The sequence below is a fragment of the Mirounga angustirostris genome, unplaced genomic scaffold, assembly GCF_029215605.1.
Source record: "Mirounga angustirostris isolate CCGP_5_RB_7025 unplaced genomic scaffold, mMirAng1.0.hap1 SCAF_4, whole genome shotgun sequence".
In the NCBI taxonomy this organism is placed as follows: Eukaryota; Metazoa; Chordata; class Mammalia; order Carnivora; family Phocidae; genus Mirounga; species Mirounga angustirostris.
The window spans coordinates 175,298,024-175,323,092 of NW_026991712.1; the positions used below are offsets into that span (position 1 = coordinate 175,298,024).

A 25,069-nucleotide genomic window follows, 5' to 3' on the forward strand; every position below is an offset into this window, starting at 1 on the left:
CTGTCTTATTCACCGCTGTGTTCCCAGGGTCTGGCTCCAGCCCTAGAACACAGTAGGCATCAGATCAGTAATTGTTAAAGGAATGGATAGATGGGCTTGTTGGTAAAAATCAAATCACATCCTCCAAAGGCCAACTTTTGTCACCTTTAATAAAAGTAATGACTGATTTTATCAAAAGAGCTTACTGAGGGTCCACCACTGGGCTCATGATTTCATTCAATCGGCACAACAATTCTATGGGGTGGACACTATCATCTCCTTGTCTTGTAGATGAGGAAATCGAGTCCCAAGAGTAATCAAACAACTTGCCCAAAGCCACACAGTTAGGAGGCTGTCTGAAAGTTGAAACCCATTGTGCTCTCTCATTTTTTTTCTTGTTTTTTTTTTTTTTAAGATTTTTTTTTTTTTTATTCATTTGGGACACAGAGATACAGAGAGAGAGAGAGAGCATGAGCAGTGGGAGAGGCGGAGGGAGAGGAAGAAGCAGACTCCCAGCCGAGCCAGGAGCCTGATGTGGGGCTCGATCCCAGGACCCCGGGATCACGACCTGAGCCGAAGGCAGACGCTTAACCATCTGAGCCACCCAGGCACCCCTTTTTCTTGTTAGTTTTTAAAAACATTTTGGAAATTTAAAAAATTCAGATATGTACAAAGAAAACAAATCACTAATTGAGATTCCCATCGACCAGAATTTTAAGTGATGTTAATTAACATCTTGGTGCATTTTCTTTCAACCTTTTTCTTTCCCCATCCCACTTCGTTGAGAAGCCCATCGACCATTTCTTTTTTTTTTTAAAGATTTTATTTATTTATTTGAGAGAGAGAATGAGATAGAGAGCATGAGAGGGGGGAGGGTCAGAGAGAGAGGCAGACTCCCTGCCGAGCAGGGAGCCCGACCTGGGACTCGATCCCGGGACTCCAGGATCATGACCTGAGCCGAAGGCAGTCGCTTAACCAACTGAGCCACCCAGGCGCCCTCATCGACCATTTCTAAAGAAAGGCAGAGTCGACTTCTGTTCTGTGCAGCGATGCTGGGACCACCCCCCTTCCTGCTTCCCAAGATGGTGGCAGGGAGGTCTGGGTGTGTTGTGGAAAAGCCAGACAGCAACACCTGCGTGTGCTCTGGATCTGAGTAGAAAGGACTCACAGGGAAGGGGTGACTTACCTGTCCACTTCCTATGTCCCCAGCAACTTGTTTGCCTAGGAAAGAGGAAATCTATGCTCTCTTTTTACCCCAAACAGTGAGGCTGGTCCCAAGGCCAACTTCCAGGGAGGACACCCAAAGCCACTGGCTTGTTTTAGAGGGCCAGCCTGGCTCCTTCCCTTATTCAGTCCTCACCTTCCTAATTGTGTGTGTGCGTGAGAGAGGCAGACAGACAGACGGACCATGTTTGATAACCAATGCATCAATGAAACAGTCCCCTTCCTGACTCTCCTCACACCCTAGAAGGCAGCATGGCACCTCCACTGTGCCCACCTTGCACTTCGTACTTGCCTGGGTCACAGTGTATATTTCTGTGCACTTGACCTGTTTACACCTCTCTTCCTGTCAGACTGTGAGTTAGCTCCTCAAGGGCAGAGACTATTTCTTATATATCTTTCACTTTGCAGTATCTGCCGTGTAAAAGATATAAAGGCAGCCAAACATCAGCTACAGGAGAATGGGAAAAACAAAAACAAAAACAAAACCCCTTGGAATCAAACAGACCTGATTCCAATTCCAGCTCTGCTACATCTTAGCTGTGTGACTTTGGGCAAGTGACTTGACCTCTCTGAGCTTCGATCAGCTCATTGGTAAAATGAGGACAATGTACTTTGAGCTTGATGAGTGAGGATTCATGTAAGGTTTTGTATGTGTTACACATCTTAGCACAGCTCATGGCAAAAATCACGCAGTTTCTAGACCACAGTGGGTTCGGGTCTGAGCTTTGCCACAGTCCTAGAGCAAGTCACTCAACCTCTCTGAAGTCCAGTGCCCTCATCTGTAAGAAGGGGGAGACACCCACTTCACTGAGCTGCTGGGCACTTTAAATAAAAAGAATCCACGCGAAAGTACTCGGCTCACGGTCGGTCTTCAGAGATACATTTTTTACCCTGTCTAGACAAACTCCTGCCTTTCCCCTTTCTTTATACTTTGGAATCTCTCAGATATAATTGTGGAGAGGTGGACAGCATCCAGTGCTCAGGTCTACCCTAAGCCCAAAACAAACTCTAGAAATGGCCACCGGCAGTTTGACCCCATCCAGAGGGGCCTCCCACCTGCAGGAGCAAGACACCTAAAAACTCAGCTCTCCATACCAAAAGGTACGTGGTTCCACTTTCTCCTAGCAGAAAGTGTCCAGGTCTTTCTCTAAAGACAAATCACCCTGTCATTCTTAGAGTTGTGAACAATGATAGAGACAGAGCAAAATGCACACTCCCAAATCCGGATGTTCTGTGATGTCTATAATTAGAAAAGTTGCTCAGAACAGGATAGAACCTTGGGAAGGCTGATGGGGAAGTGGTCCAGACTTGGCTGGAATTTTACAGAGGGCCTGCAGGAAGGAAAGGAAGGGATGGGTGCTCCTGTCCCGGGAAGGACAAGGTGGGCTGCCAGGAGGGATGATGGCCCAGGACGGAATGAAACCTTTTATCGCTTCAGTGAAGATCGCCATGCTCGAGTGTAATTTGGAAAAGCCATCTCTGCCCAGCCCTGCCCATTTGGCAGATGTCCCCAGGTCTGTGAGAACATCTTCGTGCAGTTCTCCGGGCAGCTGTCCCCTTAAGCACACGTGGAAAACCAGGCTCTTCCATGCAGTGGGCCTTTTCCGACCTTCACTGGATCTTACGCCAGCCTACGGACCCAAAGGGGACAGGAAGCAGCTCCAGGACTGTCCTGACAACATAGGTGCCATCCGGCTTGGTCATGTAGACGGACCAGTTGGTGCCAAACTGGAAGAGAAGCAAAGCCAGCGTGAGGGAGGCAGCGTGATGGAGGAGTTAGGAATGACCTGGATTTGAGTCTGGCGCTATCTAATGGTCCTCTCTGTGCCTCAGTTTGCTCATCTGTAAAGTGGGGATGACAATAATCATACCTGGCCCAGCGAGCTTGAGGACACAGCCAATACAAGAATGCCGTCGAGCAATTAGCACAGCGCTCAGCACTTTGTGAATGGGCAGTAAGCACTCTCTTCTGTGATGAGACCTACCCGGGGCCTTATAGGAACAGTATCTAACCCCCAGGGCCAGACCTCCTCCTGCTGTGACAAAAACAACTAAAACCCTGCTTCCTTCCAGCACCTCCTCCACTCCTCCCAAGCATGAGCAGGTACACGCCCGCCTCACTACACACCACGTATTGCCCATGCATGATTTTACTCCCTGCCCTTTGAGATACGTGCTATCATTACCCCCAGTTTAGGCTTAAGAGGGCAAAGCCGGCAAAAAAGAAATTTTAGCCCAGATCTGTCTCCCTATTTTTCTCTTCCACTCTCACGAGCTAAAACTTGCTTGGTGTTTGATCTTGGGCAAACGATTTGACTCTCTGGGGCTCAGCGTCTTGAAGTGTGAAATGACTTTAGAAGATGTACCAGGCCGCAAGACAGCTGTGCGTGATGCAGAGCCCCAGAGCTGGGGTTGGCAAACCGGGGTTCTGCCCAGCCATGTGCTATGATGGACAGAAGGCACCTGTGTGCAGTGCCTGGCACATAGCTGGTGCTCAGTTAATGGAAGCCGTTCTTACTGACCGGTGGTGACTGCTCAGGTTTGCAGCCTGCTGGCCTTCCACGCTTCTGTCTGAATCACCACATTATTACCGGGCACCATCAGTCTCTGGATTTTTTTTTTTTTTTTTTAACTAATGCTTTAAGGAAGGAGACTTTTCTGCTTGGCAGACTCTGCCTGAGGGTATGGATGAAATCTGAGTGGTGGTGAGTCTGAGTGCCAGGTCCCCAGCCCCCAAGCTTCGTCTCTCGTTATTTGCGTTTTGGTTCCAGTTTTGCCTCTCCCTCCTTCAGCTTTTTCATTCACCTTCTCTCGTTTGCCAACATCTGATCTGTTTGGGGAAAACAGCAATGAGCAATTGGCCCAAGCTGGGGCCTCCGGAGCCAGGGAGTTGGCACCCTGATGTGGTCTCCTTACTTGGCCTTGGACATGACAAGGTGCTGGGCAACCATTCCTGCCCCTCTAACTCGAGATGGGCCCATACAGTGAATTCAGTGCCTTTATGGTGGCATTTGCATCTGAATTGGGGAACCCCGTTCTGCTAACTGTGTCTGGTTTGCAGGCCTGGCAAGAAGCAGAAAAACAACGGAGCTGTCTGCATGTTCCACAGATGCTTTGAAACCCCAGAGCACAAAAGCAAATGAGAGGACTTCCCCCTCCCCCGGATATAAACAATGCCAAAAGCAGAAGCCTCCAGGAAACCAGCCACTCCTATTCTGCAAAACACCATTATATCTCCTCTAGGGCCGAAGAGCCTTGGTCTCCTTTCTAGACCCATAAAGGCAGGGAAGCGGCCATGAGGAGCAGTCAGCCTGAACGGACCATGAACCTCAGCTTGCTACCATCTGGCTGCTTGTCCTTTGGCAGTTCATTTTACTTCTCTGGGAAGTGGGGGTAACGACCCCCCACTTCCCTGGTAGGCTGGGGTGGAGATGAACTGAGATGCCGTATTTAGAAGGGCTGATGATGTCATATTGAAACTCAAGGGCCTGTGGGACTCTCCAGGCTGGTGGCTTTAACCTTTTGGGGACTCTGGAGGACACAGACCTCTTAGTCTGTGAAAGCTGACACTCCCCTCCCCAAAATGTACATACATGCACAAAACACTTACCACTGAGTCCAGATTAAGAACTCATCGAATCCGCTTTTAACCATTTTTAAGGGTACAATTCAGCTCCCTTTGTTCTTGGAACACAAGGTACCCTCTGTCCCATGGCCTATAAGGACCTGTCCCGTCATTTCTCCCCCTTATTCACTGTGTTCCATTCTCTTTGGCCCCCTTACAACTTAATCAAACTCACCAAGTGTATGGGCATTAAACATGTTGGTCCCTTTGCCTGGAAATCTCCTCTAGACCTTTGTCTGCCTCATTTTTTATTATTTATATCTCTGCTCCAATGTCATCCTCAAAGCCAGGCCTTTCCTGGCCACCTAAAGCAGCGGTTGGTAAACTATTTTTCTGAAAAGGGCCAGGTAGGAACTATTTTAGGCTCTTCAGGCCACAGGGCTTCGTTATAACTGTTCAGCTCTGCTGTCCTAGGGCCAAAGCGCCTATAGACAAAATGTGAAGGAATGGGCATGGCTGTGTGCCAATAAAACTTTATTTACAAAAGTAAGGAGGTGCAGCTGGATTTGCCCTAGACCAAAGTTTGTTGACCTCTGACTCCTTTTTCTGCACTCTTTTCTCCATAGCCCTCAGCACTCTCCGAAACTCTGTTTATTTTGCTCCTTGCTTGTTGTCTGTCTGTTGTACTAGACTGTGAACTATGAGGACAAGGCCTGGCTTGTCTGTTCACTGCTGTCTCCCCAGCGCTAGCTCAGTGCCCAGCACACGGTAGACACTCACTCCAGGAGCTGCTGTAGGAAAGAATAATTTCTAGTGATTCATGCAAGCTTGGGCAGGCTTAGATGTCAGCCAACGGGGCACGCAGGACAGTAGCTATGTGTCCTGGCTGGCAGCCTGGCTTTGCTCCCACGGCCTGGGATGGCAGGGAGGCACCTGGTTTACCTTTTCCAGAAAGGCAAGGTGCTTACCTCTCTCATGACTTGCCTGCAGGCTCCGCAGGGTGAGATAAAGTCATCTTGCAGGTCACTGTGGAGACAGAGCATCGAACGTGGATCAGTCTCTCCTGAGGCATGAGGACAGTTGCTGAGATTCAGGCCCTGAGTCCCTGCCCAGTTCCAGATGAAGTCAAACCCCACCAGGCAGTTTCCGATTCACAGACACATGGTGTCACAGAGGCTCAGAAGAAACCCAAGGTGGCTCTCCACACTTCCAAGGGGCAAGGCCACGGGGAGGCGTGTCGTTTTCATCAGTGCGTTCGGGAAATGTTTAGCGAGCACTTACTGTCACCCACACTCCAGGGATTCATAGGTTAAGAGGAATATGTCTCTGGCCTTCAGGAGTTTGCTCAGCCCAGTGGACAAGTAGACAACTAGATGAGTTATCATTTTAAACAAAATGCAATTAGAACGTACAGTACGAGGAGACAATCCCTGACTGAGGAACAGAAGAGAGTATTTTGTGGAGGAGATGGCATTTGGTCCTGTCCTTGGAGGAAGCATAGAGTTCCTAAGTCACCATTAGTGAGCAGCTACTGTGTGCCAAGATCTGTACCAGGCACACGATATCCATTATTTCTTTAAAGTCTCAGTGCAACCTGAGTGTCAGAATGACCATTTTATCTGCAAGAAAACAGGTTCAGTGAAATGAAGTAACTAACAGGTGCTAGACTGAAGCCCCGTGTTTTTTCTGTGCTGCAGGCAAGGGAAATAGTATGTGCAAAGGCCCTGTGGCATGAAAAAATAAGACATGTGAGTCAAAGAGAAAAACAGGCTCCTTGCATCTGAGAAGTCTAGAGAAGAGATGCTTACAGCCAAGGGTTTGCCTCTCAGAATGGAGGCACCCACAGGCAGTCCTCCAGCTTTGAGCAGGGTGAGGGATGGCGTTCAAAGGTGAATTTAACAGTAGGAACCACCAGGGGGCACCTGGGTGGCTCAGTCGTTAAGCATCTGCCTTCAGCTCGGGTCATGTTCGCAGGGGAACTGGGATCGAGACCCCGCCCCCCCTCCCCCCCCCCCCGCGCCCCTGTGTCTCTCTCTGTCAAATAAATAAATAAAATCTTAACAACAACAACAAAAAAACCAAACCAACAGTAGGGACCACCAAGGCTGCTGGAGCACCAGCAGTTATGCCCGCCGCCACCATCGTCCTTGCTCTTCTAGACCCACAGCTCTGGGAGATCTCTGCAAGAACACAGGACTTCAATTCTGGTTTTTGGTCAGCTCCTCATTTTGCTAACCATGTGTGACTTTAACCAAGTCACTTTAACCCATCCAATGCTTTGCCTGTAAAATGTAGGGAATCATGTTACCGACCTTGCAGGAATGTTAGAAGATAAAATGAGGTAAAGTGTGCAAAGGGCTTTAAAAACTTCAGCGTGTCAGACACATATCAGTACTGCCTGTCCTACTGGGCCCTTATTCCTTTACACAAATCAGCTCGGTCTTGATTTTAGTATCTCATCATATACAGATTTATTGCATATAACTTATACATAAGTTTATTGCATATAACTTATACATAATAATTTAAAATTAACTTATCATATATATGTTGGCAATGATTATCATATTATTTAATATGTGCCTGGAAGGTTCCAGGCATCCTGCAAAGCACTTAAATGAATTATCTCGTTTTAATTGACAAATATTTATTGGTGCATTATGCCAGGCACTGTTGGTGCTGAGGATACAGCAATGAGCAAAACAGAAAACTCATTGCACTCCAGAGTTTTTGACTAGTGAGAGGAGCCAGATAATCAATCAACCAACCAACCAACCAACCAACCAACCAACCAACCAACCAACCAACCAGCCAACGATGCATCAAGTGGAGATAGACACAGATGGTATGAATTGCATAAAGCAGTTGAGGGGAGAGACAGTGATGGTGTGTTATTTTATTGAATCCTCATAACTCCCTTTTATATGCGGGGTTCCAAAGAAAAGGTTCTGCTCCATGGAAAGGTGGGTCCTTTCTGAGCATGCTCCCAGCTTCAGAACAAAAGCCCACAGGGACGTGAGAAGGTGGGGACCTGTGCCCTAGGATGCACACTGAGCCAAATTAACCCGTATGATTACCAGGTGACAGGTGCTGTAGCCAGAGCCTTCCATAAGCTCTTTGGAGGCTAGAATCTGTTTTATTTTTTACTTTTTTCTACACATGTTGACCCATGCCAGGCAGGCACGGGAAAGGAGTGACAAGGACCAATCAGAGAATCTCTGCCTTCAGGGATCTACTGCCTGGAAGGGGAGATGAAGTCTGCATGTTAATGCTCCAGTACAGGCTGGCTGTGGTTAAGACCATGGGAGAGGATTGGGGGCACCTAAGTGGTTCAGTCGGTTAAGCGTCTGACTCTTGATTTGGGCCCAGGGATCAAGCCCCATGTCAGATTCCATACTCAGTGGGTAGTCTGCTTCAGATTCTCCCCCTCTCCTTCTCCCTCTCCCTCTGCCTCTGCCTCACCCCCCCAAATAAATAAATAAATCTTTACCAAAAAAAAAAAAAAGACCATGGTAGAGGTGCTCTGAGTGAAATTCAACCTCCCTTCCATGACCTGTAAGGCCCTGTATACCTGGCTCCTGCCAAGCTCACCACTTCTTTCTCAATCTTGTGATATGCATGGCCAACTGCCCAAAGGACAGTTCCCTGGACAAGGTGACCTGCATTAGGGTCTTCAAGGGGGTGGGGTGAACATGCATTCCACCGGAAAGTTGGATTTGGCTCAGGCTTCAAAAGTCACAAGAAATCCCTTCTAGGCTGCATAGCCTGATGAAGGTGCTGGTTTACCCTTACATTGCACTTCTCTGTGCCGGGCACCATGCTGAGGACCTTAGGGCAATGGACTCATTTAATCCCCTAACAACCCCATAAGGTAGGGGCTATGTAGGTACTCTTATCATCCTCAGGTTATAGGTTGTGAAAGATGACATGACCTGCCCAAGGTCACCGAGCTACTAAGTGGCAGGACCAGGATCAACCCAGGATCTGTGGACTCTGCCTTTGGTAGTTTTGCAATTTGCAAAAGTAATAAGGATAAGGTTAAAACAAGTTTTAATTTGTTGCATACTCTGCGCCATGACCTGTATAGAAATCACTTCCTGCATCCTCACAACAGCCCAGAGGGTAGGTGTTACTCTCTTCCGTGCTATGGACTGCTATGGACGAAAAGCCAAGCTCAGATCCTCGGGCAATGGTGGCGCAGGATTCGAAACCAGGTCTCACTAACCCTGGAGCCAGGGTTTTTAACCATTACTCAACTTTCCCACCGGGAGGAAGAATCAAAAGCTTGGGAGAAGACGCGTCCCAGAATGCACTGGGTACAGCAGGACATCTACCTCTCCTGCCTTGTGCTGGGACCGACAGTTTCTGTGCTCTGTGCTGATTCTGCTCACACGCTAGGACCATCCTCATCAGAACAATGGGCTGGAAACCGATCGCCTTTGATGCCTACACTGCCCACCCCGCCCTTCCCGGGACAAGCTTAGCTCCCTGTTAGCAAAACCCCATCCTGGGCTCCACACTGCATCCTGGAGATCTCGAAGGGGCTCCCTGAAACTGTTCCCACCCATCAGTGTTAACAAGGGAGCTGGCACTTTCCACTCATCCTGTAAACCCACCTCCCAATTTAACAAGTCATTAGTGCGGTAATGGCTGTGTTGCTGGCCAGGGACGCGGGTGCAGGGTGGACCCGCGGAGCAGAGCAGTTGGCGCTAGAAAAATGCAGGTTTTATGTAAATAAGGACATTTGCTAATCACCGCTAGCAATACCCACTCCTTTTTTTTTTCTTTAAAGATTTTATTTATTTATTTGAGAGAGAGAGAATGAGAGAGAGCACATGAGAGGGGGGAGGGTCAGAGGGAGAAGCAGACTCCCTGCCGAGCAGGGAGCCCGATGCGGGACTCGATCCAGGGACTCCAGGATCATGACCTGAGCCGAAAGCAGTCGCTTAACCAACTGAGCCACCCAGGCGCCCAATACCCACTCCTTCTTAAAAGTAGATAATGAGGGCTGGGTGGCTCAGTTGGTTAAGCGACTGCCTTCGGCTCAGGTCATGATCCTGGAGTCCCGGGATCGAGTCCCGCATCGGGCTCCCTGCTCGGCAGGGAGTCTGCTTCTCCCTCTGACCCTCCCCCCTCTCATGTGCTCTCTCTCATTCTCTCTCTCTCAAATAAATAAATAAAATCTTTAAAGAAAAAAAAAAAGTAGATAATGACCAGGAGAAAAAGCCTTTCATTTAGAACATTCTAAACAGAGCAAAGCTACCATGCCATTATCTTTTTGTTGACTTTGGCCTCTTTTTCACCCAGAATATTATTTTCTTGGATCAGCTTTGTATTTGATTTATTTCCCCCTGCCCCACTTTTAAATTAAGTGTAATCCACATCCTGGGCTCTGCTCATCTGCACAAAATGTTCTCAGCATGGCCTCATTTATTCCTCCCGAAGCCGAAGGGGAGCCAGGACAGACCCTCGTGACAAGGGAGGGCTCTGGGAAGCTGGGCCCTTCTCCGTTAGCGCCCCTTGGCTCTAGTCGCTCAGGAAAATAGCCCTCAATAACCTGGTCCACTTCGGGACCAGACTGAGGCGAAGTTTAGGATCTTTAAAAACATGCTTCTATCACCCAGCCCTTGCAGGGAGTCGCGCTAGGTCAGGCCCCCACATTACTGCTGCCAGTATTTCTGCCCTCAAGGCCCTGCAGCATCACCACGAGGGAGGGGCAGTGCGCTCCCCATCCGTAACCCAGGCACCCGGAGGTCCTGAAAGAGCAAGGCTTTGTCAGCCATGCAGTAGCTCGATGCGTAGTTGAAACGTTTCCTGTGGCATTCTCCCTGCACCATTAATCTGCCAAGAAAACTCTCTCAGGGGTGCCTGAGGGTCTGCGTGGGTTAAGCATCCTGGAATCTTGACTTCGGCTCAGGTCATGATCTCAGGGTCATGAGATCGAGCCCCGCATGGGGCTTTAAGCTCAGCAGAAAGTCTGCTTGAGATTCTCTCTCCCTCTTCCTCTGTCCCTCCCCCAACTTGCACTCTCTCTCTCTTATAAATAAATAATAAAATCTTTAAAAATAATAAAAAGAGAACTCTCTCTCAGACAGTGCAAAGGTACACACAAGAGCAGTTCACCATTAAATTGGACGTATAACAGGGTCCAAATTAGTAAAATAGCCCACTCACGTGCTCAAATCCCGACGCCACTGAGCCTGGGTCCAGGCCCAACAAGAACTCAGTGAGTGTCCTGTGAGGGTCCACATGTGGGAACTTGGATATGTATGTTGGGGCAGGTAAAGAGAGTTGATGGATGCTTTTGTTCAGCCAGGACACAGCCTGGAATCTGATTAGTGTGAACCGTAACCAAGGTTTACCTGGTTGTCACCCCACCAGCTTGTCTTTATAGCCGGCTTCTTTGCACTTAAGAGGTGGGCGATGCCAAGTGTAGTCACAACCTCTCACAGTGAGGAATCCCAGAGGCAGCTCAACGAGAGTGGGGAAGGGTGTTTGATTTCCTGGCACAGCATGGTGTCATAGAATGAGCCCAGAGTGAGACTCCAGAGATCTAGGTTGGTAAGCTTTGCCATGAATTCCCAGGGAAGTTGCTCAACCTTTCTGGGCCTCAGTTTCTTCATCTATAAAATGGGGTAGTGCCCAGGGAGTCTATGCCAGGCGATTTTTAGGTCCCCCCAGCTTTAGGTTTCTATGCTGCCTTTCCGTTGTATCTTATAGGCATCCTGTTGTAGTTTGTGCTGTTGTTAGAACCAAAACCACACCTGCCCCTGAGTTAGAGGTGCCTTGGTTGTTTACCTGCTCTGTGGGCTCAGTGAGGGCAGAGTCCACTTCTGATTTGTCTCTTTTCCTCAGCATTCAGCCAAGCCTGACAGTGCCTGGCACACAGGAAGTACAGAATAAATGTGTTAGATGAATGAACAGATGAATAACACGTGTGGTGAGTGTTGGCTGAACAGATGGATGAATACAGCTGCAACCTGCCTTCCCCAGCCCTTACCTGGAGATAGCAATTGCCCTGAACTCTCTGTGTCCTTCTGAGATGGCCTTCTGAATCGCGGTCCGCTCCGCACAGACGCCCAGAGGGTAGCAGATGTTTTCTACGTTGCACCCTGGGAAGAGAGGAGAACCCAGTGGTATTTCCAGCAGAACCACATCCTGTGGCAGGTGTTGAGGAAGGGGCTTGCCCCATTCCAGCACAGGGAGAACCCTGTTACTCAGAGAGGGCAATTTGACAGGAAGCACTGGGAGACTCCATGACCCACTGCCGCTGTGGCCCTTCCCAAAACTCCCACCCTTGTCACTCACCCAATGCCTCCGTCTTGGAAGCACAGCCTGGGTGCAGGGGCAGCAGAGCAGAACAGATGAACCCAGCCCCCTCTCCCCAGCAAAGGCCAAGGGCCAAGGGAGATGCCGAGGCTTAAGAGGATGAGCAGAGCCCCCTAGCCTGGATCTAAGAGACAGAAGGTTCAACAACTGGGCCTGGGCAAAATTTTCGGTGGTGTTTACCAACTATCAGAGTTCAAGAAGGTTCAACAACTGGGCCTGGGCAAAATTTTCGGTGGTGTTTACCAACTATCAGAGTTCAACTGAATTCTATCTGAGTCGTGTTGCAAAACAACTGTCAAAACCAACAAACTAACCAACAAGAACTCCCAAGTTTTGCAAAAGGTGTCTGTGATTGCACAAGCCTTCAGGCAATCCCAGCCCTCCCATGAGAGGCGGGCTGCTATAGGGTGGCATAGCCCACCGTCAGGGAGTCGTCCTCAGTGTCCCTCCCAGGAACGTCCCTGGGGGACAATGGGCAAAGCCTGTTCCCAGGACACAAAACACTGGCACAGCCAGATTGGCTAAGAAACTCCATTTTCGGGGGGTAATCGCCACAGAAGGTGGGATTCCCCCTTACTGTTGGGATGTGGTCTGCGTCACTCTTCATAGCTTGCCTTTCTCCTTGAGGCAGAGATATCAATTGTTCTCCAGGATTTATCTTCTCCCTTTTTTTTTTTTAAGATTTTATTTATTTATTTGAGAGAGCTTCCTTAAAAAAATTTTTTTTGTTAGAGCGAGCACACACAATTGGGGGGGCAGAGGGAGAAGGAGCAGCAGACTCCCCGCTGAGCAGGGGGCCCGACGTGGGGCTCAATCTCAGGACCTGGAGATCATGACCTGAAGGCAGACCCTTAACCGACTGAGCCACCCAGGTGCCCCTCTCCTTCTTCCTTTAATACAAGTGACCCCTATTCCAATATGGCTGCTCACATGGCCGCTCAGCTAGAGACCCTATTTCCCAGATTCCCCTGTAGCATAGAAGTTTTGGTCAGCGGGATGTGGCCCAAAGTGAGGTGGGAAACTTCTGGGTCACATTTTTGGTAAAGAGATGGATTGTCCTTTGCTCCCTTTCTTTTACGCTCTACAGGCTGGGATGAGGTGGGGCAGCTCTGGCTGTGTAGTTTATGGTCATAGGGATGGAGAAGCAACAAGATAGAAAGCACTTGGGACCCTGGTCCAACTCATGCAGCGGAGTCGAGTCGCCTATTTGCCCTGGCATAACTGCCTACTCTGAGTTGTTATGTGAGAATAAAAGAGAATTCTGTCATGTTGGAGTCATTGTGTTTGGGGATTTTTGTTACAGCAGCTTAACCTAGACCTGACTAATAGAGAAACTGGTACTGAGAGTGAAATGCAGCTTTGACAAAAAAACATCGAAAATACATGGCCTTGGGACACCTGGGTGGCTCAGTCAGTTAAGTGTCTGCCTTCGGCTCAGGTCATGATCCCAGGGTCCTGGGATCGAGTCCTGCATCGGGCTCCTTGCTTAGCAGGAGCTTGCTTCTCCCTCTGCCTACTTCTCCCTCTACCTGACACTCCCCCTGCTTGTGCTTTCTCTCTCTTGCTATCTGACAAATAAATAAATAAAATCTTAAAAAATAATAATAAAATAAAATACATGGCCTTGGCTTAGCAGTTGGGCAACGTCAGTGGGAAAACACAGACATGGCCCTGTGGAAAGCTGATGGCCCTTGTTACTCTGTGGCAGATTATTTGGTAAAGCTCCATCCTGCAATAACCTGGGAAGCAGAGGGGCCCCTGGGTGGCTCAGTTGGTTAAGCGTCTGCCTTCGGCTCAGGTCATGATCCCGGGGTCCTGGGATCAAGCCCCGCTTGGGGCTCCTTGCTCAGCAGGGAGCCTGCTTCTGCCCTGCCTGCCACTCCCTGTGCTTGGGCTTGCTCTCTCCTTCTCTGTGTGTCAAATAAATGAATAAAATCTTAAAAAAAAAAAAAACCACCACCACCACCTGGGAAGCAGATTGTGCTACCTACCATTAGGATTTTTGACCTGGCAATGGGAATCAGCCCCAAGGGGAAGATCTGATGAAGGGTGATACCTTCTCACTCAGTCTACTGTTTTGGGGCCTCAAGGTGGCCACCATCAAAATGACGCAGCAGGGATGGGCCAGGCAGGGAAGCCAGTTGCTAAAGGAGGGGAGTTGGCAGGCTTAAGAACTATGACAAAGCATATAAAGCAAATAAACCAGAAGATTTCTAAGTTTTTCATAGAATTGGCTAGCCAGAGAAGCCAAAAGTCTGGTCTGTAAAATCCTGTGATTGTTTAATCCCGAAAGAAACCCTTGGATCCCCAAAACCCCACCGTCAGAAGTGAGCTGAGAGAGCTATGTGCCCCCAAGGAGGGGCATTCTCCCCAAAACCCACTTCAGAAGTGTGGCTGAGGTTAGGATAGTCAAGGAAGAAGCTCCCAGAGGGCAAAGCCTGGGGCCCCTGTAGAGAGTGGACAGGGGGTTACCCGCAGAGCAGAAAGAGAAGATAGAGTGTGTCCCAGGGAGTCTTCACAGTTCTTGCCCTGCAGGATGGATAACTGCACGGATTGGTGGCCGCTGTGTGTTCCCTGTTCTTCCCTTTTCCTATTGGGAGATTTTTTTTTTTTTTTAAAGATTTTATTTATTTATTTGAGAGAGAGAGAATGAGAGACAGAGAGCAGGAGAGGGAGGAGGGTCAGAGGGAGAAGCAGGCTCCTTGCTGAGCTGGGAGCCCGATGTGGGACTCGATCCCGGGACTCCAGGACCATGACCTGAGCCGAAGGCAGTCGCTTAACCAACTGAGCCACCCAGGCGCCCCCTATCGGGAGATTTGATGATGGTTATTCTTTCCTACTCTTTCCTGCTCCTACTCCACACTGAATATTGTGGGAGTGAGTGAGAACTGGGGTGTGGGTGATTACTTTTTAGACTCTGGGCCACTAGGCCAGCAGGATCACATCCGCACCTCAGGAAGGAGACTGAACAGCCCCGATATCCCACTCTCAGAGCTGGATGCAGTGATTGGGTGGGACTTTGGGTTGCCTCTCTTAAGAAGGTGGAAAGTGGGCCCTATGTGTGGAAAGAAGGGTGTACACAGATCCTTACAGGCCACAGGGGGTCCCGTGGCAAAGACTAACTGTTCCCAGGGTTCACTGTCCCAACAGAAGCCACTGGAATTGAGCGGGGCATGTGACTACCCAAGCAAGAGACCACATTTCCCAGCCTCCCTGGAAGCTTCCTGTAGTCTTGTAGTTTTAACCAATAAGATACGAGTGGAAGTGATGGGTACAAGTTCCAGATGACATTTTTTTTTTAAAGATTTTATTTTATTTATTTATTAGAGAGAGAGAGAAACAGCGTGAGAGGGGAGAGGGTCAGAGGGAGAAGCAGGCTCCTTGCTGAGCTGGGAGCCCAATGTGGGACTCGATCCCAGGACTCCAGGACCATGACCTGAGCCGAAGGCAGTCGCTTAACCAACTGAGCCACCCAGGCGCCCCTCCAGATGACATTTTTATGGGGCCATTGCTTGCTCCCCACTTCATCTTTCTCTTTCCCAGGGGCTGGAACATGGATGTGATGACGTGTGCTGGTTTTGAACACGTGGATGTAGACACCACTCTAGGGATGGCAGGACATCAAGACAGAAGGAATCTGATCTCCTGAACAGCCTTATAGAACACAGCAGAGCAGAACAGTCCATATGCCCAGGACTCCAGCCCATCCCTGGTCTGTCAGATGAGAGAAGCAAGCAGCCATCTTGCTCGAGTCACTATGTTTCTATTTGTCTCATCACCTGAGACTGTTCCTTACCTATGGCACTCCCCCCACCTTTTTTTAACGTAATTATGCAGGATTTGGTTCCTACTATAGTCAAATTTGGAAATTGGTCATTTTTTCCTCATGTATTTTCCCCACAGAATTTTCTGTCAGTGCATTATTTACATGGACGCATTAGGATGGCTTCAGTTAATCATTTGATCCATTAATTATCATCATGGTTCTCAAGATCACAGGCATTCATGTCCAACAGATGGAGAGGAATGGATGTCACAGACGGCCTGCAACAACCACCCCCCACGCTATTCAAATGGGAGCTGCCATCTTGTCTCACATGACCTTTTTATTGGTCTAAGGATAAGTGCCTGACCCACACTGGGCCGATCAGAGTTGAGCACCTAACTCACTGGGCCCATCAGAGCCAGGCACCTTACCCACACTGAGCCAGCCAGAGTTCTCTATGCAGGAACTTCAGTTCCTGTAGGAGACTGAGAGTGTGGGGTTGGGCCCGGTTGCTGGCCTGGTTTCCATTCGTTATAGAGGAGACCGTTAGGGGAAATGGACACTCAGAAGAACGGATGGGAGATGATGTGAGAGATGGCCAGAAAAAAGAGTCTGGCCTCACGCAGTGCCCCTGAGGCCCAGCTACACACCATCTCTTCCCACAGTTTTAGGAGCCAATACACCCTCCTTTTGTCTAAAATAGTTTGCATGCATATTTATCATTTACAACCACACAGAAGTCAGTACAGTTGGGATATGGGATATGGGACAAGGAGCGACCAGTGGAGTTGCAGCCCTGAAAGTAATGGTTGACATTTATTGAACACCAAGCGTTTTTGACTTTGGTCAAGCATTTGTTCACATTCACATGTGAGTCACTAGAAACAGGTAACTGGGCCTCTCTCGGGGTCAGTGAAAGTTAAATGAATGAATGAATACGGCTCTCTTGCTCCCCACCTAGTCTCCCCGGCCAAGTTCCTGGTGCCCGCCCGAAATGACTTCCTCTAAACATGTCCTTGCCTGCCCTGCCCACCTTTGCTGACTTTGGCCTGGCTGCATTTGACTTTTGCCTCTCCCAGAGTAAGATCCTTGCTCACTTTATTCCCCCCACTTCGTTCCCTGTCTGGCAACCACCCCAGCCCTGCCTCATCCCTGACTCAGGGGCCCTCTCCCTGTTAAAGGTGATTCACATAAATCTTGGGTTTTGCAGAAGGCTCCTCCCTCAGGACGATTGCCTGTGTCTGCATTTGAAGTTCAGAATGGCCTCATATAGAGAAATCTTCCTTAACTGTGTCTAAAAATTTCAAAGGGCCAGTTAAGGAAGAGAGATTGTTTTAGAAGAGAGCCCACTCTCAGAGCCCACTGCTCAAATGGGGCTTTGCAGAAAGAGCCCCAAGGTTCTGTTCTGCCCTGGGACCCTTTGCCCTACTGGCTCTAAGAATTTGGGAAAAAGACTAAAACCTCCTCAAGCCTCAGTCTCATCCTTTATAAAGTGAAAGCCGCAGCACCTCCCTCAGAGGACTCTGGTGACAGTGAGTCGAGATCTCGCACGTGGACCGATTAGCACACAGCCCCGCACGGAGCTAGTCCTCAGCAGTGGCCAGCTGCTGTTATCAATTGCACAAAAGTCAAGGTTTGGGCGGTGGGAATAAAATAAGATGAAATCCGGGAGAGACAAACCGTAAGAGACTCTTAAATCTAGGGGACACACGGAGGGTGGCTGGAGGGGTGGTGGGTGCCGGATGGAGTAACTGGGGGATGGGCATGAAGGAGGGCAGGTGATGCAATGAGCTCTGGGTGTTCTGTGCAACTGATGAATCACTGAACTCTACCGCTGAAACTAAAAATACACTGTATGTTAATTAATTAAATTTAAATAAAATTAAAAAAAATAACAAAAACAAGCTTTTGGTGGTGGTAGGACTGTGTGACTGAGCACCTACTCCTTCTAAACAAGGTGTGACAATGGCCCCGATTCTGTCCTTCAGACACTTTGAAGTGGTCCCAACCTGCCTATCTCCTGGGCTTCATCTCCTTTGGCTCTTCAGGCCCACTGGCTTTTCAGCTGTTCTCCCAGGGTGCCAAGCACCCTCCTGCCATATGGCCTTTGCACTGGCTGTTCCCATTGCCTGCAACTCTTTTCCCCTGTGTGCATATGGTTCACCCTACTCCTGTCTCTGCTCAGATGCTCCCTCCTCAGAGAAGCCTGCCATGGTCACCCTAGCTCAACTTTTGCCTCCCCATTTATCCTGCTTTAATTTTCGTCACCACGCTGAACACTTTCCTGAAGAAATGTCTTTATTGTCTCATTCCTCCGTCACAGGGTAACTTCCTGAGGGCAGGGACTCTGCTGCAGGACGCCCCGGGGCCTGGAACAACAAGGCCAGCCAGGCTCTCAGTTACTTTTTATCCAATGAGCAGAATTTCCCACTTCGGTGCTAGATCTCTGAGATACAAAGGAATAACTTCACTGGAGGCCTCTAGCAAGTTCCAGTGGAATTTCCTAGTTTTATTAAAAAAGAGAAAAAAAAAAAAGAGGAAGAAAGCCCTTAGCCACGTACTGTGATCCTCAAAGTCCAGAAAATTTTGTTTTGCTTCCTTCAGCTCAGAAAACAGGCCGTCATCCATCCAGGCAAACCAACCCCATGCCCCCCCGTGTTGCCTTAGCTTGCTCTGAAACACACACACACACACACACACACACACACACACACACACGCATGCATGGGCTGGCATGGTATCAAATTAGGGATCCAGAACTGTAAGATATTACTAACGGCTTTCTTTTATCCTTTTCTTTCATTGTTCTTCTTTTACCTGCCTGGCACTCCATCTGTATTATGTTGTTGACCCCTTTAACAAGTCGGTAGGGCAGAGACTAATATGACCCCATTTTAGAGAAGATAAAAGCTGAGGCTGCTGGCAGGGAGCCTGGACTCACATCCTGACCTGTCAGGGACAAAGGACTGTCCTTTTTCTCTATGGCATTTCAGTGAGGACATGTTTTAGAGGTGGTTTGGTGCTTACGGCAGGGCGAGGGTCAGAGGTTATCAAGCTATCAGCAAGGAAGGAAGTTCACAAGGAGGTGATGGGGGCCTGGCCGCCCAGAGAAAAGGGCAATGCTCGAAAGCACTGGGCCTACTCTGTCCTGAGGGATCTTAGTACAGTTAGAGTGGTCCTTCTCACTCACCCTGTGGGCGTCAACATCTTCTGGATGGCTTCTTTTTTTTTTTTTTTTAAAGATTTTATTTATTTATTTGACAGAGAGAGACACAGAGAGAGAGGGAACACAAGCAGACGGAGTGGGAGAGGGAGAAGCAGACTTCCCGCTGAGCAGGGAGCCAATGTGGGGCTCAATTCCAGGACCCTGGGATCATGGCCTGAGCCGAAGGCAGACGCTTAACGATTGAGCCACCCAGGCGCCCCTGGATGGCTTCTTAAAAGGGATTTCCGAGCCGTACTCCTGGAGTTTCTACTTCAGTAGGCCTGGGTCAGACCCCAAGAATTCGCATTTCTTGCAAGTTCTCAGGAGGTGCCGAGGCCACAGGTCTGGGACCATATTTGAGAATCACTGAACCTGGGGGCACCTGGGTGGCTCAGATGGTTAGGCTGCCTTTGGCTCAGGTCATGATCCCAGGGTCCTGGGATCGAGCCCTACATCGGGCTCCCTGCTCCGTGGGAAGCCTGTTCTCCCCCTCCCTCTGCTGCTCCCCTTGCTTGTGTTCCCTCTCTCACTGTGTCTCTGTCAAATAAATAAATAAAATCTTAAAAAAAAAAAAAAAAAGAGAATCATTGAACCAAAGAAATGTCATGGTCATGTGCTTGAAGAAATACTACACTCTTTCCGAGTTCCTACCTCCCTACCCACTGCACACGCAACACACCGTGACACATATGAATTATATTCGAACTCAACTACAGCGTCCAGGGGTTTTAGTGAAGCTCATCTTTGTAAGCAGCTGCTTTTGAGTGACAGTGGAGAGGCCTAGTGGATGAGCCTGGGGGTGGGAGGACAGGGTGCGGTGGGTGTAAGGAAGGCTGTAAGGACAGGAAGCCAGTTAGAGCTGCCTGCTTTGACTCACCTGGAGGTGCTTTGGGGAGGGGGGTTGGTGGCTTGGAGAGTGGTCCTGGAGGAGAAGGGGAGCCCAGAGAGGGAATCGGAGGCCAGGGGCTGGTCTGAGGGAAGACAATGAAGGATCAGATTTAAAGGTCAAAGCCAAGACAAACTGGATTCAGCGATTAACCAGGACATCTTTAAGTGTCTTTTTAGAAATGCGGTTTGTTCCTCCCAGAATTCATTACAGCTGATCCAGTAAAGTGGCTTTCCCCCTAAATAGTGAAGGAGCATATAGAGCGCTGAAGTCCCTCTAGGGAGAGGGGGTGAGGCAGATAGACCCCTGACCCAAGGACAAATTTGACCATTCCCTTGGGTGGTGCCAGCGAAGAGTGGTCTCCATGACTCTCCTCCACCACCTCCCATCTGGCATTGCACAAACCCTGGCTGCCCTGGGCTACCCCACTACCCCTGCCAACCCCCCCTGCTGCCCCTTCTCTTCTGTGTCCCCACCTCCTCTCCCTCTGCAGCACTTTCTTCCCGGTGGACTCCCCCTCTCCTCCACAGCTCTCCAGCAGCAATCACAGAAGGTAACGGTCCGGATGAATCACCATCTGGTGGCCCATCCTCGAGGGACACAAGACCCTGGCCAGGGTCAAGGGGATATGATCAGTATTACAAGACTGTGACAGCGAGGCTGTCAGACTTACTTTTGAACTGAATGGGGCACCTGCTGCCCCTAAGGAGGGAAACTCCAGAGGCTGGTCTTTGGTGCAGCTGGAGAAAGTCACAGAACTGAGCAGACCTGTCTCGCACCAAACTACAAACTCACAGTGTCTAAATTCAGCTGCGCCCTCTCTGCCTCCTAATCGTCTCTAATTCACCCCATGATGCCGTCAGCTTTCCTCTGACTGTTCTAGGTCCCCTCCTCCCCCAGCCCTGCCTTACTACCCTCTGTCCTCCCTTCCCATCTACAGGAGATCCAGGGATTCTGGTAAATGCCCTCCATTCGTCCCCCTCTCCCAGGACACTCTCCCTGTCCCCCTCTGCACGTGCACCCTGCGGCGAGGGGTAGTAGAAAAAGCATGGCCTCAGTTACCTCATTTGTAGAGTGTATGTTTGGCTTTTGCAGTGGCACCTCCACACTCCTTCTTGTGGTAACAGACCCCCCCCACCCCACCCTGGGAACAATGCGTGTGACTCCGCTGGACCAATCACACTACTCTATCGTGACAACAGTGATTGGCTCAGATGTGCATGTGATTGGAGATGGACCAATCAGGGTCCTTCCCCAGAATTTTTCCATCTTTAGCTAGTAGAGGAGTTCTTGCCTCTCTGCTTTTGAGGCTGTAAGAATGCGAACCAGAGGCTGCCTGCACTCATGTTCCCTGATACCTGGAGAAAGCCCATCTACAGGATAAGAGAAAGAAACACACACCCAGAAGGATAAAGGGCATGGTGACATCTGAGTTCCTGGATCCAGCTGTCCCTGGGTTAAGATCTACCCTTGCCCATTATGGTTTTGATTGGTTTCTGTCATTTACAACTGAAAGTGCTCTGACCAATGCATGTGACACTCACTGTCTCCCTTCATGTGGGGGCTGTGAGATTACAAGAGATCTTCCATACCAAGTGCTTAGCGAATGATCAATCCACTGTGGCTATTGGTCCCTGCCCATGATGTCCTCAGCACCATCCAGCTCTGCCTTCAGCTCCCCACCTTGACCAGTGCCTCCTCATTCCCCTGGCTGAAGATCTAGAACCATATTCCTTTCCTTCATTCCAGTACTGCTCACCCCAAGCCCAGTCCACTTGTCCCATACAGTTTCTCTCAGGTCTTTCCTTCCTCACTGTTCCACCTGCCACTGTCCTAGTCCAAGTCACTCGTTCATGCATTCAACAAACTAACTGAGGACGTATTACAGGCTGGGTAATGTGCCGGCCCTGTGGACGGGTCGGCAAACAAGACAGACATCATCCCCCTGACACTCTTTCCTCTGTCTTGGAACTCCCTGAGTACCTGTCAGACTAATTGCCCTTGAATTCGATTTTCATGTTACTCTTCTTTTTAATAACGTTCCTGGTTCCCTGCCTTTCTACCTCATCAAATCTCAATGTCAATGCGTGGCCTTCACAAGTCCTCCACAATCTGCCTCCAAATAGTAATAATATAATAAAACCATGAATAGTAGAAAGAGAAGCTCCCACCATTTATGGCATCCTTCCTGTGGGCAGAAACGGTGCCACTCATTTTATAGGCATGAGCTCACATTCCACGGCTGATCAGCACAGGCACCAACTATCCTGAAGGACCCTGGTGCCATGTCAGGCTGGGCAAATCAGCTCTATTCACAGCCATTCAGAAAGGTGGGTGCACGATCCTCAGTGTACAAACGTGTAAGACACATTAGGGTGAAGGGTCATGGCCAGGGTCACACGACTGGTAGAACAGCAGCACCAGGATTCAAACCCAGGAGACTGTAAGTCCAGAGCCTTCACCCCAACCCAGAGGGCCTCCCTAAATCCCCACTGCACAACCAGGTTCTTCCCCGCAATTTAAATGGGCCACACTCCTGCTCACCTCATTCATTCACACCTACAGCCATTGGTTGAGGCTTCCCTTTCAAACCATGACCTGTGTAAGAGGAGGGACCTCTGTTGGGGGCAGAGACTGTCATTTGTGCTGTGATATCTCTGGTACTTGGCACTTTACCTAGGACGTCATGGTGCTCAGCAAATATTTGTTGAATGAATGAATCCATGCAAGGAGGCACTGGAAAGAGCCAATGGCTGATTCAACATTCAAGCCCCTGGAGCCCCGGGACAGTGTGGGCTGCAATGTTGTTCGTGGCGGTGGTTAATGTTTAATAGTCATCTGAGCCACCAGGCCAGGCCTGAATTCCCACAAGACACAAAGAGTCTTGATTACCTACAGAGTAGCCGACTTGGAGTCAGGGGAACTCTGGGTCCGAATCTCAGCTCTGTGATCTTGGGCATTTAGCTTCTGTGAGCCTCAGTTTCCTTCCCTGTGATATCAAACTGCCTTGAGGGGTTATAAGGGTTAGTGGATAACATTCTTCACTATCCTTCCACATACTAGCACTCACTCAAGGTTCCTTCTGCTGAAAGGGGTTTAAGACCCAGGCGACTCGTGAAACGGGACAGAACCTCCAAGACAAGAGGTAACATGATCAGCAAGGAGAGCCCAGGGGCACCATACAAGGGGAGGATCCCCAGCCAGACTCACAGCTGAGCAGAGGTGGGGGCGAGTGGCTCACCACTGGCCTCAGGCTACTGGAGGTCACCAATTAGATGTCCAGTGTGAACCTCCGTCTCTTTAAATAGCTACCACTGCCAAGTAGAGGTGGATTCTGGGCGGGAGGGCTGGGTGTCCCCATCTGTCCCCCTGTGCCAATTCTTATCTGCCCTCCCAGTGGTGGGGAGGGGCATGTGGCTTCCCTGCCACTTCCTCACCAAGTTCCCCACTGTTTTGAATGAGAATGCTTCTTAGCTTAGCAAAAACAAGTCTGAACTTTTGTTCAAGTGAGCTTTTCTAGAAAACTAACAAACCAAAGAAAAGGAGCTTAGGAACAGATTAGTGCTGACTCCAGTTCCCACCGTCCTGTTCCCACCCTCCCCAGGCCAGCACTCACTGCTGATCACCCAAACTTCTCTCAGCTTCTTTCCTCCAGGATCCTCTGCAAGGTTGGAATCCGCTAACAAGTCACCGGCTGTTGGCCGTGGGTCCCTCAATTTCTTTCCTCGCCCAGTAGGTGATCGGAAGAATGCAGGGTTTGGGGGCCCCAGCCCTGGGTTCCACCACCAGCGCCCCGTGTGACCTTGAGCAACCCGTGTCACCTCTCTGGGCCTCAGTTTCTTTATTAAAAATGGGCCTAACAAGGAGGTGAGTGGGTGAGAGGTGAGGACTTGCTAATGAAACCTGTGGAAGCCTTCGCAGGGGGCCACGCGGAGGGGCGCTCACAAAGTATCAGCCGTGTCCCTCCCAGCTTTGAGTTATGGCCTCCCCACCTCTGGCTTCCCAGTCCTCTAAGAATTAAAAAGTCGCCGCATCTGAGCAGCACCTGCATCCCCACGGTCCGGGACAGCAGGCAGGGCGGGGGCGGGGGGGGGTGTGTGTGCCAGCGTTAGGGGGGTGGCCCAGCCACGAGCGGCCAGAGCTGCCCTCTGCTCTGCCGGCTCCCGCCCGTCCTCCTGCGACCTCCCGCCGGGGGGCTGCGGCCGAGGGGGACGGGGCGCCCTTACCGGAGAAGATCCTCCCGTCCCGAGTGAGGATCGCGGCCCCCACGCGGAAGTGACTGTAGGGGCAGTAGGCGGACTTCTTGGCCTCCCGGCAGGAGAGCAACAACCGCTGGACGAGCTCGGGCTCCAGGGCGCTGGCGGGACGCTCGTGGGCCATGTCGGTCCCCCGGGGCGGCGGACGCGCAGACACCAGCTCCCTGCCCGCGGGAGCCCTGCCCGCGGGAGCCCAGCCCGGCCCGGGCCACCTTAGCACCTCCCCTGGGGCGTGTCCCTGCGGGGCGCTGGGCGGGGCCGGGAGACCGGTCTCCCGCCCCCCCTCCCCCGCCCCGCCCCGCCCCGCAGGCTGCGTTTAGAGGGTGGTGTGGGGCCCAGTGTGGAAGGATGCCACTGTGCCCACGTGTGCTCACCCTCTCCCCTGGGGACACACTGAAGGGTGAGTGGTCGGGGCATGGATGCGCCTGTGTAAGGGGCGACTGTGGACACACCCTCCTCAGGGAAGGGGCTGCTGGCGGCGGGGGTCAGGGTGAGGTCTGGGGAGTCCAAGCTCCAAGGGTTGAAATGCCCCTCAGTTTGTTGAATGTCTCTCTCCTTCACTGGGGGTTGTGATGAGGCTGAAAGGGCAGAGCTGGGGAAGCCACTCTGGCTTCCTGAGGCAGAGAGTGTGAGACAAAGCGATAAGACCAAGTTGCTTCTTTATTTTCACCCATCTCCTTCTGACTCCTGTCTTAACCCAGAATTAATTAATTAATTAATTAATTAAAGATGCTATTTATTTATTTGACAGAGACACAGCGAGAGAGGGAACACAAGCAGGGGGAGTGGGAGAGGGAGAAGCAGGCTACCCGCTGAGCAGGGAGCCCTATGTGGAGCTCAATCCCAGGACCCTGGGATC

The 25,069-nt window shown here is 50.3% G+C and overlaps 1 protein-coding gene across 3 annotated transcripts; it reads right to left on the reverse strand.

Moving 5' to 3' along the window:
* CDA (cytidine deaminase) lies at positions 1-24,433 on the reverse strand. Of its 3 annotated transcripts, XR_006794639.3 has the most exons (6): positions 24,181-24,433; positions 19,946-20,039; positions 11,769-11,880; positions 11,567-11,646; positions 5,737-5,794; positions 2,852-2,931 (listed from the first exon to the last, which is right to left on the reverse strand). XR_006794639.3 is itself a non-coding variant. In XM_045898547.3 (4 exons), exons 1-4 carry the CDS (start codon positions 24,332-24,334, stop codon positions 2,815-2,817), a joined length of 441 nt encoding a protein of 146 aa, XP_045754503.1. In that variant the 5' UTR covers positions 24,335-24,433; the 3' UTR covers positions 1-2,814. The 3 variants fall into 3 exon arrangements, 2 of the variants coding, with proteins under 2 accessions (XP_045754503.1, XP_054369078.1); XM_045898547.3 differs by lacking the exons at positions 11,567-11,646; positions 19,946-20,039 and having other exon boundaries at positions 1-2,931; XM_054513103.2 differs by lacking the exons at positions 2,852-2,931; positions 11,567-11,646 and having other exon boundaries at positions 5,771-5,794.
* Between the last annotated feature and the right edge of the window lie 636 nt (positions 24,434-25,069).